This window comes from Astatotilapia calliptera, chromosome 7, assembly GCF_900246225.1.
Source record: "Astatotilapia calliptera chromosome 7, fAstCal1.2, whole genome shotgun sequence".
NCBI classification, from domain to species: domain Eukaryota; kingdom Metazoa; phylum Chordata; class Actinopteri; order Cichliformes; family Cichlidae; genus Astatotilapia; species Astatotilapia calliptera.
Genome location: NC_039308.1, coordinates 42781270 through 42801707, shown reverse-complemented (window position 1 = coordinate 42801707; position 20438 = coordinate 42781270). Strand labels below are relative to the sequence as shown.

General features: G+C 39.4%; 1 protein-coding gene across 6 annotated transcripts in view; it reads right to left on the bottom strand.

Moving 5' to 3' along the window:
- Positions 1-20438, bottom strand: part of LOC113026289 (receptor-type tyrosine-protein phosphatase zeta-like) — a 93020-nt gene that overhangs the window by 23531 nt on the left and 49051 nt on the right. For 4 of the 6 annotated variants that reach the window (XM_026174884.1, XM_026174887.1, XM_026174882.1 and 1 more), the window contains exons 9-13: positions 19988-20172; positions 15613-15739; positions 12760-12800; positions 10329-12666; positions 5726-5864 (exon numbers count right to left, since the gene is read on the bottom strand). In XM_026174884.1, coding sequence (XP_026030669.1) covers positions 5726-5864; positions 10329-12666; positions 12760-12800; positions 15613-15739; positions 19988-20172 — 2830 coding nt within the window. The remainder of the gene's footprint in view (positions 1-5725; positions 5865-10328; positions 12667-12759; positions 12801-15612; positions 15740-19987; positions 20173-20438) is intronic. The other 2 variants (XM_026174885.1, XM_026174886.1) reach the window with 2 other exon arrangements.

The window sequence follows — 20438 nt, the reverse complement described above, 5'->3', positions numbered from 1 at the left end:
GAAAACTTATTTTTACAGCGAAAAAACCCCTAAACTTCCGAGCAAGCACCGAGTGCGCTATGACTAGGGATGGGTATCGTTTAGGTTTTATCCGATACCGGTGCCAAATCGGTACTTTTGAAACGGTGCCGGTGCTCAAACGGTGCTCAAACCGGTGCTTAAAGAATGGAGAACACAAAATTGGTCCAAAAACCTCTCATGTTCAGCTGTTTTTTGTAAAAAGATAACAATCCTTCCTCTGACCTGCACCAGGGTAAACCTCCGCCTGCCCCACTCCTGCTTTACAGGTGAAAATAGAGCAACAGGACCGTTGAGCCTTTGACTTTATTTATGTTCTTCTGTGTTTTACTTGCATCTATTTGAAAGAGTGAGTGTAAACACAAAAAATATTTTATTTTATGTGCTGGAATGTGCAGAAAATAGGTTTAAATGTTAAACTAATTTCTTCCAATCTGAGAATTTTGTATATAATTTAATTTTTGCTTGATGCATAAAGTTAAAAGATTAAAACAAGTTTTAAAAAGATACTTTTCCATTTGATTACATTTTGTATGATGGATTATGCAGAAAAAGTAGAATTGGGCTGAAAGATCTATCACTTTATCACCTATTCAGGTTCTAAGTCATGTTTTTAAAAAGTAACTAAGTAACTAATTACTTTTGAAAATAAGTAATCAGTAAAGTAACGGGTTTACTTTTGGGGGAAGTAATCAGTAATTAGTTACTGATTACTTTTTTCAAGTAACTTGACCAACACTGGAGATTAATGACAAATACTTTGAGAAACTACTTTGACTAACAAAAACAATCTCCCAACAGGTCTCAGAGGTTTTTACACCAGCCCCCCACTGTCCACTAATCTAGTCTGATTAGCCCTGCATCAAGTTTCCAAACCAAACAGAATAATTTCTACTTTATTAATTCTACTTCATTCTACTTCTATATTAATTCTTCAGTCTAGTTTTTTTTTCTTAAGATAGTTGTTCTACAACTTACTCAAGGTAAGGAAATCTTTAGTCTCAGATGACTGCTAGTGTTTGCCTAACAGTACAGATGCAAAATGACTGAAACTAGTAGCACTGCAACAATAAGCCACAAAATCATCTTCATGATTGTTAATTCACTCGGATAAAGTATTTCTCCTACTGAAAACACTGCATCCAGATAAATGGAATCTTTACGAGATTAAAGATTTCTCTTTTTCTTTTAAATGACACAGTTTAGGTCAACAGGAGCTATAAGCAGAAAGGAGTATAGGACCCGTATCCCTTAAATGATTTTGCTTTTAATGTCAGCCAGAGTCCTTGAGTGGTCTCGTCGCATCAGTGAGGGTTCATAATTCAGGGTAGTCAAGTGGTTGACGTAGACTTCCAATAGTTCCCAGCATTGGGCAGTTGAATGGTTATTCACACATTCCAAAATAACAAATTTAATTGATCTACAATACTTTGTATACTACATTAGGCAGCATTGCAGCTAAAAGGATTAGTTCCATATGCCTCCTCCATATATGTATACTATGATTTTGGTCCACCCTTTGCAGATTATGTTCAAACATGGTGTTCATTATGGACAAATTGTGATTTGCAATAACAAAACACCACTGTGTTTCAGATGAGGAAGGCTGTGCATGCCAGTCACACTCCTCCAGGTTTTACTATCATTGCTTATATCAGGGTTAAAGTCTCCCAGTAGGACAACAGAGTAATGAGGTGTAGCAGCTTGAGCACCCGTTTCAGGGACTCCAAGAAGGCTAAACTGTTGCTTGGACTTTTATGCCAAACAACAGTCAGTACCTGCTCCCCGACCCAAATGACCTGGGAACAAATCCTGTCCTCATTAAGCGGCGGAAGCCTAAATGCACTGGCAGCAATCCGAGGGGATACAACAACCCCTAGTCTCTTTGAGTGTTTATGTACAGAAGTGCTATATAAAAACCAGTCCATTTACCTTTTTTTTTTTTTTTTAATTCAGTCCTGTCTGGCAGGTTTTGCAATTAGCATTATGATCTGAATCCAAAAATGTGCCAAACACATTTTGCTTTTCTAAGACGAGCTCTCTAAATTCTCTATAGGCTCCTCTTCTTCATGTGTTTCTTTCATCGGTTTATTTATCATTTTCTATTAGTGTTATTTTATTTATTAGATTATATGTAATATAGTATATAGTATATTATGACCTTGTCTAAGTTGACAGGCAGCAGAAGAAAAAAAAATGGAAGGGGGCGAAAACAGGAAAAACATAATAAAAGTATAGAGTGCAAATAGAAATGTGATGCCAAATGCTGCACCTGTAAGAGAAGAAAAAACAAACAAAAAAAACCCAAACCCCATACAGCATCTAGAAGACAAAAATATAAAAATGCATAGTTAAATTAATCAACAGTTTTCTTGCGGTGCACACACGCATGTCTGGCATTATTGAGGGTGGGTTGGGGCTGGTTCCTCTCCCTGCTCCTCCCAACTGGTCGTTGATTATCCCCCACCCCTCTTTCTTTCTGTCCCTTTTCTTCTTCAGTTCCTCCGCCTTCTCCTCTTGCCTTTCGGCAACCTGGCCTTCACCCACTGTCCACTCTGGCATAATACCCACACAGATAATAACACAATTTATAAAAACAAAACGATTAACCCCAGAGTCTACAGCGCTCGTCCTGGAAAAAGCAAATGTGTTTGGCACAACAAAGCATTCAGGCAATGATTCTGTCGCTAAACCTGCCTGACAGTACAGGTTAAAAACAAACAAGCAATTATATAGAGATTGACATATTTTAATGCAGAACATTTGCACTTCATTAAAAGTTTATTTTCACAGAATGTAGTATGACTACTTTTATCTAAGTATAGGATTTGGGATAGATACTTCTTCCACAACTGCAAAAAGTTTCATTCTAATTATATTAATATTTAATATTATAAATCATAATAATTTTACTAATAACCACAAATCTAACCACCTAGTAGAATTAGTTTTTAATATTTTTCTTGCTTTTATTATGAACACAATTATAAACTATGTATATAAATATATCAACTAATAAATATATAAACTTATCAAACTAAAATAATTTTAAAAAAGACAATTGTACAAGTATTTTGTACAAATATTTTAGCAGTGCAAACAGACAGATGCATAGCTTTTTCCCTTTGGTCTGCAAGTCCAGGGCAAGACACCAGATTTAAGGATCTACAACATGGTACATGGTAAAACTCGTTCTTACGTAGTGGACTGACATGACCGCAAAGTATGAAAACTTAGCCCACATAGCAAACAGCAGCTACAAGGATGGTGTGTAGTTTGACCCTTTAGGTTGCTACACAAAATCATAGTAAAAACCTTAACTGTTTTATCGGCCACTAATTCAGATCAGAAAATGAGCTACTTACTACTGTCGTGTTGTGTGGTAAAAAGACAGCACACCTTATTTGTTCACATTTTGGAAAATGTATTTAATTAAGAATGAAAGAATAAAAACTATTTTTCCTTTTCTTAGAAACTCATTATGATTTTTTTTTATCTTAAAAGGTGTGTGATAATGTAAACAGGAGTTCAGAGACTTCAGAACTTCTCTTTGAGTACTCTAGTTTTAATGATTTCTTTAGCAGTAATGTAATTTCCACTGCTACACTAGGATTTAATATTAGGGCTACTTTTCCTTTGGCTCCGCCCTCCAATTAGTCAGTTGGTTGGAGCAATTAGGATTCAGCTTCGAGCACAGAGCTAACCGTAAGACCGTGAAGCGCACGCAAACGCAGTCTTGCATACCTGATTGCTTATTTCAACGCATGACTTTCTGAGTTGTATGTGGGCATTATTGAATTTACACGAATTTAATTGCGCGAGTAGCGATTAGTACTCGTGCAATTAAATAATTTTTTTCTCCCGCATGACTTTTGACATACATATAACACCATAGAAACTACTTAATGCAATTATATTGATATTGATTATAGTAACTTGTGAGAAGCTCAGATTAAATTAAGTAACTGAGCTGCAGCTTAGTAACAACCACATTAACAGATAATCACACACTCTAAACTGAAAACAGCTACCATCCACATCCCGTGAGATACTCAGGATGTAGGATAAATATTAATATTGTGCATATCCAAACCTTTAAAGACTGTTTAGCTATATCCTGATTTGCTGCACAACTCTCACCTTGCTGCAACTTTGTAGTCAATCGAAATCCTCTCACCCTGCTTCATCTCAAATGCACAGCAGCAGTGGCCAAATGAGCACCGTGTTGTGAGTTAGTGAAGGAGGACACAACAACAGGAGGATTAGTGCAGTCTGACCTCCTGCTGCTCGCCCTACAAGAAGCTGATACGATTCCTTCTATCCGACATAATCAGTCAGATGTCCTTTTCGATCCTGCAGCCCTCCCAGGACGCTCTCCTCTGAGTGATGCTCAGAGCACTGCAGCCAAAGCACATCCTTTATTAAGGATTAATCCTCCTGCTCTACAGATTATTACCAGTTTAGCACTGCTCAGTCTTAGGGATACAACAACAAGTTGATTGCCAAACAAGAGCAATATGTTTATCTTCAACATGGCAGCTGACAAATGTACTCTGTGAAAAATAACTAAAAATGTTTACACTGCATTTGACAGCGTGTCTTTGATTGGATTTCTGGAGCTGGGTATTTCACGGTCAGAAAGATTTTCAAGATTTGTTGTCAAAACAAGACAAAAAAAAAAGTTTGGGGTTTGTGACGAGGAGAAAACAAAGCATGCAAACAAAAAACTACGACTATCCTTAAAGAACATTCAGTTTGCTTCATATTGAGCATTTCATATGTCTCCATAAATAAAGAAAAATGGCATCTCTGAAGGTTATCCAAAGTGAATCAACAGAGAGCTGCAGTAACAGATGAAAGGCTTCATTCAGCATGAACAGAAGGTATTATTTGTGAAGTGTGTGTATTTGCTCACCAAAACACAAATAAAAACACACAATACGATGCATGATCAAGATTGAGCCCATGTTTGAAGAGATTAGGTTTCCCAGAAAAATGTGAAAATCTTCTGGTTGATGTTGATCATCAGAAGATATATGTCACGTGTAGTTGGGTTAGAAGGCGGGCAGTGGAGATGGGGATTATGCATATGTGTTTTTAATAGATACTAGGAATATATTCTTAACACCTTTTAGAAAAAGAAAACGTGACAAAAATCATGAAATTATTGGAGGAGGATTTGGATTAGACAATAAGTCGGATGCTAAATGTGCTAGCGTTTTTCAGTATTTTCAGTAAACAAAAATGCACTTTTGACATAAAACTGGTACAGGAAAAGGCTAAATGAACTTTTCAATCATTTCAAATGATATTCCAATGTCACGTATCTTCCTGATGTTAATCTTGTACCATACGTACAAGAATAATTGCATGATATTATTACCCACGATGGATGACCCTCCTATGGATAACAAGTTGTCTGGATCATTCTCACGTGGAGCACAATTTGGGTGGGAAGTGGTCTTCTATTGCACATCACCATGTTCATGGTAAATGCACAACAGGCTGCAGAAAAAAGCCTTTGTTTTAACCATATTGTTCACAACTCTCACTTACCTTTGGACTAAACCACCTGCGTAAATGTGTTAAAAGAATCTCACTACATAAAGTGTAAATTTTAAATAGATGGGGGATTATAAAATTGTACTATGTATCCTGCATGCATAAACTGTTTTCCATTATATGCAGATTTACCGGCAGTACCTACCGCCAGTAGACGAGAACACAGATGAGAGCAATCAGGCCGAGGACGGTGAGGGTGGAGATGACAGCCAAAGGAACCACAGCCTTCCTCTCTTGTTCCCTGATTGAACCAACTCTCGACTCGTGGCTGCTGTTACTAGCATCTGTAGAGAAATAACACCAAAAGAGTTGGCAGCTAAAAAAACGCTGCTGGAGAGCAGAAATAAAAGTCAAAACCCACCTACTTTTTAGATGAAGGCTCAAGAAGTATAATAAAATTGGTCAACAGAGCCACAAACACTATATGCCAGTGGCATACAAACCCAGTCAGGGTCATATTTTAAACGTGTCAGTTTAAACTGGATATAGTTAACTTTTAATTACAAAAAAGTCATTATAGTCATGGTATTTTTATACATTTAAATTGTAAGTATTAGGTGAAACAAAAGGTAGAATATGGCTATTTCAAACATGTTTTTCACTATTTAACCAGCTTTTCCTTTGTTTTTGTTTTTTTGTGACAGTCAGCAAATGAATTTAAATTTTTGCTTATTTTGCCTGAAATGTAACCACAGGGTCAAAGTCAATCTAGAATCAATGGAAATAATGCAAAAGAAAGTATAAAAATATTGGTCCCATGTAGAATCCAAAATGTAGTCTCTAAAGCCACCATATTTCTGACCTCCTATCCATAAAATATATATAAAAGATGGTCGTACACTGATTAGTGAATTTATAGTAAATTTATGTTGTGAAACCTTAAATAGAGCATTGTTGCTCTTGCCGGTGGCGGCAGTGTCCGGCAGCCTCGCCTCTGTCAGTGCACCCCAGGGCAGCTGTGGCTACAATGTAGCTTGCCATCACCAGTGTGTGAATGTGTGTGTGAATGGGTGAATGACTGGTTGTGTAAAGCGCTTTGGGGTCCTTAGGGACTAGTAAAGCGCTATATAAATACAGACCATTTTTGCTTTGGGTTTTTTGTAAACCTGTTAAAATTTAAGTCTATAACCTGCCTTCAGACTTTACTGCATTTTCAGAAAATCTGTATATCTTTACACAGATTATTGTATTTATAGAATACACTGATAAAGCATAGGACCACAAATGTAACACTATCGACTGCCAATCCAAAAATAACGTCCTCTGCTTGCTTGCTAACTGCTCTTTCATTTTCAAAATATATTACAGCCCACAGATTTAGACATATTTAGTCAAGCAAATCATAATTTTATCAATCAGGTCTTGTCAACAAACTGTACTTACTCTCCCACTTGCTTCAATTGAACAACTTTGCCTGAAGTATATTTGAAACTTTGAGCATATAAGCATGGAACATTTAAAAGTAGAGGAAAGAAAATAGGAAAACAACCATAGATGGTCCAATGTAAAAGAAAGAATTAAAAATCAGCATCAAAAGGGTTTTCTGATGTCACATTTGCAAAACTTCAATATGAGACCTCCAAGAATAATAAAACAAGCTTTCCTTTCTCTTGTGGGGTTGTATCGACTTTTTTCATTGTACTTAAATTACTTAAGTGAATACATAAGTAATTTATTTATTTATTTATATGTTAGAGCAGCGGTCCCCAACCATTTTTGCACCACGGACCAGTTTACGTGTGACAATATTTTCATGGACTGGCCTTTAAGGTGCCGCGGATAAATACAACAAAACAAAACCAGTACCAAAAAAAAAGAGATTTATTTATAACACACGGGAAAAGACCCAGGAAAACCAAGTTAACGATAAAAACGATAAAGAAAATAAGGATAAAAACCAATGAAAACCCTGAAAAGCGTAAATTTCCCACCCAAGCCTCAACCCTCGCGGCCCGGTACCAAACGACTCATGGACCAGTACCGGTCCGTGGCCCAGGGGACGGGGACTGCTGCATTAGAGCACGTAGCAAAATGGTAATACAGCATCGTAGGTTACACAGATTTCTTTGCACTGTGCTCTTCTGTTTCCAGGTGTTAGGTATTATTTTTGTGAGCTTTCACTAATTATTTTTAATGATATATGAAAAATACCCACAGTGCATCTTTCCTGTAAAAGTGGATAGAAATGTACGCTGTGGAAGACCTAAACAACATTTCACTCAACTGAAACATGATTCAAATGGAAATTTCACATCTGATTAATTAAACACAAGTTGTGGACCAACTTCCAAACTTGTTGCAAAATAAATTATTATCAAAAATAATTAGAACTTATAGTACTATCCCTTTGTACTTCATCATCTTGGCAGGTAACACATACAAATTTAATGGTGACCCCAAAAACGTGAAGAATAATTAATAATTTGAAGACTTACAAGAAAAAAAAGAAGCAAATAAAATGTAACTGAGCTCTTCTTGGCTTACTCAAAGTGTTTATGAAACAACGTTGGACATTCTCATACCTCTAATATCTATTTTAGAATAAAAAAACACATTTATATCTCAAAACACAATGCTCTCCCTCATTCAAAATTGACTAATGTGCTGTACAAATACAAAATTCATCACGATAAAAACACCTGCCAAACCATTTGAAACACAGGGAGGCACAAAAGCCTTTAATGAAAAGTCCATCACTGATTCCTCAAAGTACATAACCTATAATGGCTGAACCTGAGGTCACTCAGCAGCTCCCCTTACCTCAACTGGTCGCAGCAGATGGCTGCCCCTCCCTGAGCCTGGCTCTGCGGGAGGTTTCTTCCTGTTAAAAGGGAGTTTTTCCTTCTCACTGTTGCCAAAGCACTTGCATTTGTCTGTTATATTATTGTACGATTTACCTTAAAATATAAAAGTGCCTTGAGGTGACTGTTGTTGTAATTTGGTGTTGTATAAATAAAATTGAATTCAATTTAGCCGCTAAACCATCCTTTCTGACAGCCTGTAAAAACAACAATAGTGTGAACTACACATGACTGAAAAGCTGTTTGCTAGACCTTTTCTGCACAGACTGACCCTGTACTGTCATGAATGAGTGGGTCAGACCTGTTAACCAGCTCATATCGAGTTTGTGGTGCGCTTTAAAAGTAAAACCAATTCATCCAATAATTCATCCAGCACACCTTTTTATGCCGGTTTTAAACCTTGGACTAATTACTAGAGGATGAAAAATATTAGTCAATTCAATGAGGAAATTGAAATAGAAGACTCAACTCAAAAAATTAAAAATCAAATCAAATCAAATATGTGACTTAAGGAACCAACAGTCTTAAAACCCCCTCTTAACAAATATAAATAAAAAGGTTGGAGGTTTCCCCCTAACATATATTTAGCTACCAGGCAGGCTTTATTTTTAATTTATCTGAAAGAAAAGTCAAGGCAATGTTCAATACACATCATACAACACAGATCAGTTGACCTCAAATTACCTCTAAAAGAATAAAATAAAAGGAGTGACCCACTACTTTTCTTTTCCATTTGCAAACATTTGGCCTTTGTTGTTATTAGTGCAGTAACACACCAAGACCTTCTACAACAAGACCATGTGAAAACTTTTTTTTTTTAAATCATAAAATTTTGGTATTTTCAAGGACACTTTGACGAACAAAGCTTTATGGATGAAAATCTTAAAAAAAAGAAAAATCCAACCAAGAAAAAAAAAGATATTTTAAGTTTTTTAAAGAATTATTATTATTATTATGCAACTTTGAAGTAACAGGGATATTAATTATGATATTACCCACCTGCAGCAAGATTTTAATAAGATCAATGTGAATTTCATTTAAATAAACTAAAAATCAAAGCCTGTCAGGAAGGGAAAAAATCTTTCTCTGTTATTTATTACTTGATTTACTTTGTAAATACTACAACTTTAAATCACTTTTCACTCATATTTACAACCTATACATAGCACAGCTGAGACAATATAAAGATAATATAGATATGTGAACCACTTTGAAAATCAAAACAGCTCTGCTGCCCTCTGGTGCCCATGTCAAGCAACATTTGAAAAGGCATTTCAGTGTTTAGGGTTTTTGAGCATCACTAAACCTTGATGACCAAAGCTAGACCACATGTCATCTTTTTTTTTTTTTTTTTAATTACAGTAATAATTTTGGTTGTTGTCAGGATATTCTTTAACTTTCTGTCTCTATCTCATGATAGTGTGGCCTCTTTAAAAGGTTTTATTCTGTCATCAAATGTAGTGCAGCGTTTAGGGCTCCTGCATTTTCGCATCTTCTTCTTTATTAGTGGCCATGAATATCTTACTGCCTCACATGTCATCAGAGAGGCTCCATTAGAATTATATTAAATAAGAAAAATACTTCACATGGAAGTGGAGCTATTTACATCCCTGATATGCAGTTTGAAAAAACAACAATATATGGCTGGATGCAATCCATTAAGATAAATATATCTGAAATTATAGTGAAGAATGTAATGAAAGGTTCATAATAGTTAAGGGGCCTGTATAGTTAAGTGAATTTTCTTTATTTTGATTTAACAGACTGAAATTATAAATGACGTTTTCTTTTTCTTCTCTTACAAATGAAGAGAAGTAGATTAGTCTTTTGGATGTTCAAAATTCTTTCTAACAAAGCATGTGTTTCCTAGTTTCCAGGGCAAAATTGCAAATGCAGTGAAGTTTTTGTCCCCCGCGCACTGGCAGCTTTTTTTTTGTTTTGTTTTACCTGCTACTGGCTCCTCTTCTGTCAACTCCCTTTCTGTGTGCTCAGAGATACTGAAGTCAGAAGATGTCTCGTTGTCGTAGAGGCTTTCACTCTGCCCTGAGCTGCTCCCCTCCTCCCTACCTAGCGACCAATGTGAAGCAGAGGTTACTGCTTCCGTTGTCGTGTCTCCTACCTCGAAGCCCAATGCATTGCTACTCTCACTTTCAAAATAAAATGCTGAGGAGTGTTCATCCAGATCGTCTGGGTTCTGGCCAGCCTCTGAGGAGCTAGATGGGGAAGCACTGCTAATAACGTTCATCGAGTAAGGGAGCATGCTCTCCCCAGAGGTTGAAGTTTGAACCATGTCCCACTCCTGATCTATGCCCTCCTGGGAGTCGGGGAACAGGCCTGAGCCAGATGCACTGGTACTGGTGTCTATCACCTGTCCCTCTGAAGCGAGAGTGGTGGGGGAGGCTGTGGGTGAAGGAGTTAGCACAGATGATACAGAGAACCAGGATTCCATGATGGCAGATGCTGTGGCTGCAACAGAAATTGGCAGGTCACTTTGGGTGGCTTGGAGAACCTGGGAGTGTGAAGAAGATGATGAAGGCAAGATAGCACTACGGGATGACAGTGGCTGACCTAAGGACAGACCATCAGAGCCCACCACAGATAAAGAGTGTAGAAAATTGTCAAAGTCAACATGAGTGGCTGAAAGGAAGCCCAAACTTGAGTAAAGCTCTAAACTTATAGAGTCCCAGGCTGAGGAGGACAATTCAACATTTAACAAATGCAACCAAGGGGAGGATGCTGATGGCTCCAAAGAGCAGTCACACAGGGCATGCACATCGCTAACTAATGGAAACCTGTCACCACTGCCCTCTTTGAGAAAAGTCTCTATTGTTTTCCCTGTGGCATATCTTGAATTGTCAAAAACAGATGAGAAAGAACTAGATAATCCCAGGGTAGGGTCAAAAAGGAAGCGGTTACTAGACAGATGAACTGAAGGTTCTAGGGTGGGGATGACAGACAGAGATGCTGCTGAGAGAGACTGATCCCAGGAAGATTCAGAGAGCTTGGTGGTGAAAACAATAGCAGACGGGTCTAGAAGTGCTTGGAGTGGAGGTGTACTGCTAAATACTGAGGGATTACTTGAAGATCCAGACAACACATCATCATTGCTATCAGTATCATCAAACCCAACACCATGAAAGACAGGGTCAGTCGCCCAACCAGACAGGGAGTGTGAGGGGTGAGGGAGGTAAGGCAGGGTAGAGGCAGATAGCGTGAAGACTGAAGCCTGGGAAACTGGGTCTTTGACAGGTGACAGGGATGTAGCAGTAAGCTGTGAGTCCAAGGGAGACAATACAGGCCAAGAGGAGGTAGGATCATGCAAGCAGGTGGAAGAGGCACAGCTGGAATCCACGGCGTCACACAAAGGAGAGGAGGTGAAGGAGGAGGAAGTTGAGGGGAACACAAATAGGCTCTCACCATTGGACAGTGGCTTTGTGGTCTGCACGAGAATGCGGCTTAATTGGACAGATGTTTTGGTAGGTGAAGAGGAAGGTTTGGAAGTTGAGCTTTCTGTCTGGATCTCTGGAATACCTCTGGGCTTAGTAGAAAGACTTCTATCAGTGGTGTTGTCTTTGTTTGTTGGGTGTGCCAAACGTGGATCAGTCTTGGTTTGGATGAAGGATGTAGAAGACGACGTTGTGCTGCTCACATTACTTATATGAGACATGACATTGGTTGCAGTGTTGCCTGATTGAGAAACATTACCTTCTTTGGTCTTTGCACTGGTAATTGTAGGAGTAGTGGTAGTTACTTTTCCAGAATAATCTTGTTGACTTAATCCTCTATTAATGTAATCAGCCTTTGAAGTGGTGACTGTGGGAGCAGTGGTACTTATACCTCCCTTTATTTTGCCTTTTCCGTTTAGGGTAATGCCTCCATGAACACCATCTATTTTTATCGTGCGGTGTAAAGGAGCAGTGGTGGTATAAAGTGAGTTTTCTTTGGTTGTTTTGGTTAAATTAAACAGAGCATTGGCATTGAAGTTAGCTCTTCCCTTTGTTTCTGGTGGCAGGGTCATTTCTGGTGACCACATGGAGGTACTATGTTGTTGCATCACTTCAGAATTGCTCAACACTTGACCAGATTGAGTGGCTCTAAGAGGAGGAAGTGGATCCTTGGTAACTTTCCTGTGACCCGACTCTACTGTTGTAATTCTAATAGTAGGCAAAAGCAAAAAAGGTGATTCAGAAGTTGTTGTCCTCTGCAAGTTTGTTGCACTCCAATCCAGATCGTGGTCCTTAGTTTGTCCTATTTCATCCCAGGTAAGATCTAGATCATACTTGACCTGTTGGTAAAAGTATGGTTTACAGACTTTGACAAGTAACAGTAATTCTACAATTAAACAATGAGATGGGGAAAATAGGATTTTTGTTTTTACCTCATTACTATATTCATAAGAAGCTGGATCCAGTGCATTTTCTAGAAAGGGAACAGAATGCAACATTAGTTATATACAATGCAAACAAGAACTAGAATAAATCACTTAATTTCAAAATAACTCTAGCTTAAATTTTCTTCAGGATGGCTTTAAGTTTCCTTCAACTTATATTCATGTTATTTTTAATTTCCAGAATTAAAAACAATGTTCAAAGAAAGAAAATGCTGAAAAAGCAGAAATAGGTAACAAAGGTCATAACAAATTGGAAACACAGACGAAAACATCTCAGACAAGAACAGGTAAGCTCCTGGACAATTAATCCTTTCATTTAGTTTCGTTATTCTAGGACCAATAATCAGAATGGGAATGTGTCACTCGGGATAGAAAAAAGGACAATACAAAAAACCATATGGAGAAAATGAAAAAGAGGAGGATTATTCAGACAACTACATGTGATAAAATGACAATTTATGAAAAAAACAAATGGTGACAACATATCGGGTACCTGCATGCAGGAATTATCCCCAAAAGACACAAACACATGAAGCATTTGCAACTTGTAGTTTTTCCTGTTTCATTCTTATAAAACTAGACAAGTTACAGAAAGGAATCTGAACAAAAAGCTTTCAAGTTACTTCTTTAACTCCGATTGTCTCAAACTTTTGTTTTCAGACTGGATCCACCTGTTCCCTAAGAGGAATAAAACAAACTCATAAGGAGAGTTATCTGCTAATGCTGCACAAGCTGACTGAACTTAGAGACAGCACACAGTGGGGATTTAAGGGGGCAGGTGTGTAAATGGTGGGCTAGTGGCTCTTACCTGTTTGAAGCTAAATGACACACCACAAGGACCAGATCAGACTTGTTTGAGAAGCATGAAGTGAGGTTTTACAAGTTTAAAGAAACAGGCTTGATGGAGAAGACTCAGGGAAATGATATGTGTGTTAACTTTATCAACATTAGCACCATGGCATTTACAAATGAAATACATATCAGTATTTTTTCCTAGAACACATATCATCATTATAGATCATAAATAACACTTTTGCAAATTTCTGTATAGGAATTGTATTTTGAACGTACTTCATTTGGTGATCATAAAATTCCTACTATAATCATGTATGGTTTGCTCTCAGGAGCTCAGTGAATTCCAGTGTGGTAGCATGATAGGACCTGCGCAACCAGTCCAGTAATAAAGTTATGCTATACACTTTACTCGGTCTGAAATATTTTTTCAATTTTAAAAGTGACTAATTTTAAAGGTGAGTAAAACGTTGCCTTGTTAGTTATTCCTCACAGTCTTGTAAATGCCATAATCAATTCAGTTTTATTCATATAGTGCCAAATCACAGCAACAGTTGCCTCAAGGCACTTTACAAGGTAGAGACCCTACAATATAATTGAAAATAAGGTAATGCTACTTAAATATAAGTAGCTGTCACATCAGAATCGCTCCATTTCCTAATTTCAGAGAGTCTTCTTTATACCTGAAAATAAGGTAATGCTACTTAAATATAAGTAGTAATCTAATAGTAGTAATCTAATACTAACATAATAAGGTGTTTTTAAGATGTCGATTTCTATGTTTTTTTGTGACAGAACTATTTCTAGGCAGCTATGACTGCCAGAATGTTAGCATGTATCCAAAACCCAAGTTAGGAAAAATTCACTTATGTAAATCTAATGAATATTGAAGAATATTACAATAAGATACAGGATAATAGGATACTTCATCTTTTTGATTGTAAGAACACATATCGGTTTATTTATTATTAAGTTCAGCTGAAATACAAAGTCACTATAACTGCCAATCCAGTCCTCACTAAACAAAAGGCTGCAAAAACAAAAGGTTTGGGAAGCAGAACAGATGCCATGTGAATGTGGATGACAGCAAAACAAAGATGGCAGCTTTGCAACACTAAAAATGACTCTTTAAACCAAGTATATTGTTTAACTCTAAATACAGGAAGAGTATATTTTAAGAATCTAAAGAAACAGTTAAAAACACAGAAAAGATGAAACATGTTTTTGTGTGTTAAATCAAATGTAGTCAGTTACATGTGTACAACCATAGGGAAGGTAAAATGGGTAGGGTGAAAAGGAGATGAGGAAAAACACAAGAAATATTTATTCAGGATTTAGGGGAGGACAGATATTTGGGATAAATTGTTTACAAAGAAAATGTGTAAGAAACCAAAAAAGTTAATTAATTGCACCCTAATGATCATATTTCAGTAACAATTTAGTTAGTTTGAAGGGCTGAAGCAGTTTTTCCTCAGCTTCAGGTCTTTGTGTTAAGTAAGGTTAAACAAAACCCTTTTAGACGGAAAAAAGAAATTCTCTAGCCTCAACCAAAACCAGATGTTTCCGTTACAAAAGTGACCTTGTTAGTGTGTGGTAATTTATAAGCTTTTATCTTCTAATGCAGTTTATTCCATTTATGACCATAAAACAACAGAAAAATGTAAAGAGAGAATAGCAAAAGAAAATGATGAAAATAAAAAAAAAACAATAAAATGCCATAGTAAATAAAAATGTTGAATGAAATAAAAAATGCATACACGTTATTAGATTAAATTTAAATTATTAATTATTAATAATATGTAAAAGTGACTGGAATATATTTAAAATATGGTTAAATGATGACTTAGTAACAGTAATGTGACCAATAACATTACTAAGTGTTAACCAATTATTTTGCACTTTGTAAAGGTTCAATACAAATTAATTTTATAATATACAGGTTTGGCTATCTTGCAGGTTTGTCACAAAGTCACAATTTGCACTAGCCTTACTATTTCACAATTAATAGATTTTGTGGTTATGCCTGGTGATGGGCACGCTTGCTCTTACCAGGGTTGTCAATGGGCATGACAACCATCAATGGGTTGCTTGAACGTCCGTACAGACCATTGGAGCACACCGCCACAACCTGGATCATATAACTGGTGTTGGCCAAGAGGTCATCAAGTATCGCACCCTGGTGAAAGAATATCACATCAGTGCCAAGATTACCTACTTCCATTCTCTACAGTCATTTGCATGTCTTTATTTCACTCACAAGGAGTTAAACCATGGTCAAAGTACAGTGTACAAGTGAATGTTACAGCTATCCTAAAACTAGGCTCGTGCCCGGTACCAAACGACTCATGGTCCGGTACCGGTGCGTGGCCCAGGGGTTGGGGACCGCTGTTGTAGACAAATTCCTATACATATTTCTTAGATATTTTGATCCATATTGACATGACAGCATCATGCAGCTGCCACAGATTTGTTGGCTCTTTATACATGGCAGGTATCAAGAGCTTTCATGTTGTTACCAAATTGGGATTTTTGCCATCCAAATTTTGCAGCAGAAATCTACATTTATTAGACCAAACATCATTCTTCCAGGCTGTTGCTGTCCTACTTTGGTGATCCCCTACAAGTTATAGCCTCAGGTTCCTGTTCTTAGCTGACAGCAGCAACTATTGTTGCCTTCTTCTGTTGCTGCTGTAACACATCTTCTTCACAGTTCAACGTGCTGTACTCTTAAGCATACCTTGGTTATAACCAGTAGATATCTAAATTACTGTTGCCATCCTATCAGCTCAAAGCATTCTAGCCATTCTCCTCTGACCTCTGGCATTAACAGCATTTTCACCCAAACACATGCCATTCTCTGGATATTTTCTGTTTTGAGAAAATGTTCATTTTTTGCAATGTGATTTGGTTGACTAGATATTTGCATTATCTAGCAGTTCAACGGGTGCACCTAACAAAGTGTCTAATGAGTGTAAGTAAGCATCCTTACCTCATCACCTAATGATATTAATGCTGAAAATTTTCTGTGTCCGAGACTTATTTAATTTGCTACCTTGCGATTAAACACCACAGAAGTTGTTGCAGACATTCATCATTTGGCAAAAAAGACATTTTACTTTTGGCAAGTATCTTGCACATATTGTGGAAGTGTCATAAAACTTTTATTTCAACACAAAGTTTATTGTCTAACATAAAATCCAGGGCGACACTTTTGGGTTGGCCTACAGGTGGACTTCAACATACTCCCTAGACTATGAAATAACAATATGGCTAAGAATTATTTACCATTAAAGCCACACCAAAAACATTGAGCAGCCTAGTGAACACCTTTTTGAGAAGACAGTTTTTAGTAGTAGTAAGCAGTGCACAGTTCTTAGAGGTTCGGTGATTATCATTTGTGCAACAGCTGCTTATTCAGGCTTTACAGAGGTCAATGGTTAATATAATTGGCGAAAATATCACCCCTCTGTGAATTGCTACCTTAACGTGGTGGAGGGGGTTTGTGTGTTCCAGGGATTCCAGGGGCTATGTTGTCCCCCTTGGTAGTGTCTCCCATGGCAAATTGGTCCTGGGTAAGGGACCAAACAATGAGGAATTCAAAAGACCCCCATGAGTATAAGTCACCGGTCGTAGCAGATGCCCGCCCCTCCCTGAGCCTGGTTCTGCCGGAGGTTTCTTCCTGTTAAAAGGGAGTTTTTCCTTCCCACTGTCGCCAAAGTGCTTGCTCATAGGGGGTCATATGATTGTTGGGTTTTTCTCTGTATGTATTATTGTAGGATCTACTGTACAATATAAAGCGCCTTGAGGCGACTGTTGTTGTGATTTGGCGCTATATAAATAAAACTGAATTGAATCGAATAAGTCCAAGGGAACAGTTCACCCTTCCAGGGCCCCTCACTGGAGCCAGGCCCGGGGAGGGTGCCCAATGGCATCCATGGGGCACAGCCAGGCACAGTTCGAAAAAGGGACATGGCCTCCTGCAGGCCCACTACCCACAGAAGGTGCCATAGGTGTCGGGTACAATGTGCTTTGGGTGGCGGCCAGGAGCAGAGGCCCTGTCGGACCAAACCCTGACTACCAAAACTAGTGATTGGGACATGGAATGTCACCTCTCTGGTGTCTGGGTTAGTGCATGAGGTTGAGAGGTACCTGCTAGATATAGTCGGGCTCACCTCAATGCATGGCTTGGGGTCCTGGTGAGGGCCTAGACTCTATCTCAGTCTAGAGTTGCCCTTGCTGAGAGGCAGCAGACTGGGGTGGGTATTCTAGTATCCCCTCGGCTTGTTGCCTATACGTTGGGGTTTCTGGACAAGAGGGCTTGCACCCTGCACCTTCAGGTCAGAGGACAGGTCCTGACTGTCGTCTCCGCTTATGCGCAGTTTACTTCAAAGTACCCAGCCTTCTTGGAGTCCCTGGGTGCTTGAGAGTGCTCCACATGGGGACTGTTGTCCTACTGGGAGACTTCAACGCTCATGTAAGAAATGACAGTGAGACCTGGAGGGGGCGTGACTGGAAGGAATGGGCTCCCGGATCTGAACCTGAGCAGTGTTTTGTTACTGGACGCCTGTGCAAACCACAGTTGTAACAAACATTTTTGTAAACGATTTTGTAATCGTATCACCAGACTTGTGGAAATATTTTGGGTGAAGAGAGGGGCTGAGCTGATCACCACCTGGTGGTGAGTTGGATCAGGTGGTGGGGGGGAGGATGCTGGACAGACCTGACACACCAAAATGTATAATGAGGGTGAGCTGGGAACGCCTGGCAGAGGTCCAGTCTGCAAGATCTTCAACTCACACCTCAGGCAGAGCTTCAACAGCGTTCCAAGGGAGATTGGGGACATCGAGTCTGAATGGACCATGTTCAGCACCTCCACTGCTGAAGCCGCTGCACTGAGCTGCAGCTGTAAGGTGGTTGCTGCCTGTCGTGGTAGTAACCGCCGAACCAAATGTTGGGACACCAGAAGTGAAGGGAGCCACCAGGCTAAAGGAGGAGTCCTATTGGGCTTGGTTAGCTTTCGGGACGTCAGAGGCAGCTGATAGGTACTGACAGGCCAAGCAGAACGCGACTCAGGCAGTGACTAAAGCAAAAACCCAGTGTGAGAGGAGTTTGGAGAGGCCATGGAAAAGGAAGAAATTCTGGCAAACTGTCATGCGACAGATACTTAAGAAGGGTGTGCTCCAACTATAGGGGATCACACCCTCAGCCTCCTTGGGAAAGTCTATGCCATGGTGCTGGCGAGTTCGTCCTTTAGTTGAACCTCGGATACAGGAGGAACAATGCGGCTTTCGTCCTGGTCGTGGAACACTGGACCAGCTCTTTACCCTCTCAACGATACTTGAGGGTGCATGGGAGTTTGCCCAACCAGTCTACATATATTTTGTGGACTTGGAGAAGGCATTCAACCATGTCCTTCAGAGTGTTCTGTGGGAGGTGCTTCAGGAGTATGGGATGTCTGACCCATTGCAACAGGCCCTTTTTTATGGAGAGAATTTCTAGAAGTAGCCAAGTGGAGGGAGGCTTTCACTTGGGTGGTCTCAGAATCTCATCTCTGCTTTTTGCAGATGATGCGGTTCTGTTAGCCTTAATGTATGATGGCCTCCAGCTCGCACTGGAACAGCTTGCAGTAGAGTGTGAAGCAGTGGAAATGAGAATCAGCACCTCCAAATCTGAGGCCATGGCCCTCAGCCGGAAAAGGGTGAATTGCCCACTTCGGGTCAGGGACAACTTCCTACCCCAAGTGAATTAAACTAAAATCTCGGGGTCTTGTTCACAAGTGATGAGGGAGTGAGAGATTAACAGATGGATTGGTGCTGCGGCTGCAGTGATGCGGACGCTGTACTGGTCTGTTATGGTGAAGATAGAGCTGAATGTAAAAACGAAGCTCTCAATTTACTGGTTGATCCACAGTCACAAGCTGTGGGTAGTGCGGATACTAGCAGCACAAATGGGCTTCCTCCAAAGGTTGGCTGGCCTTTCCCTTAGAGATAGGGTGAGGAGTTCAGCCATCTGGGAAGGACTAAGAGTAGACCCACTGCTCCTCCACAATGAAAGGAGCCAGTTGAGATGGTTTGGGCATCTGACAAGAATGCCTCTTGGGCGCATCCTGGGCGAGGTGTTCCAGGTATGCCCCACTGGGAGGAGGCCCCGGGGCAGACCCAGGACACGCTGGAGAGATTATATCTCTCGGTTGGCCTGGGAATGCCTTGGTGTTCCCTTGGACAAGCTGGAGGAGGTGGTAGGGGAGAGGGAGGTCTGGGCTTCTCTGCCTTGTCTGGCCCCCCATGACCCGGCCCCTGATCAGTGGAAGAAGATGGATGGATGGATGGATGGATGGATGGATGGATGGATGGACAGATGGCAAATATCACAAAATTTAAGAGAAAATGTTTTTTATATTATGAACTGTTGGTTGCTTTCTCACCACATCCTGGTCTCCGTCAGTCAGATATTCAGATGAGACAGCATCCTCTGTACTAGCTAGTCTGTAGTTGACTGAGTACTTGTCGATGCTGGAGTCATACACTGCCCGTGGCCTTTCCCATGTCACCAGCAGGCTGCTAAGGTTGTGTGGTGCCACCTGGATGTTCTCCGGTTCTGAACTGCAGACTGAAACACACAGATAAAAACCTCTCTTTTTAAAAATATGCTGTGATGCACTCTTTTAAACCCACGAGTTCTGCAGATGGTTTACAGCTTACATTTCCTCAGTCATTTCAGATCCTGATAAAATAAATAAATAAATAAATGTACTCATTACAGTGTGGCTGGCTTGGTATTATTGATTGTCACATTCTACAGTGTATATTCCATTTTTGCCTGCACTTTTGGACACAAATTCAAATACAGGAACCAAAACTCTAACCAAAACTAAG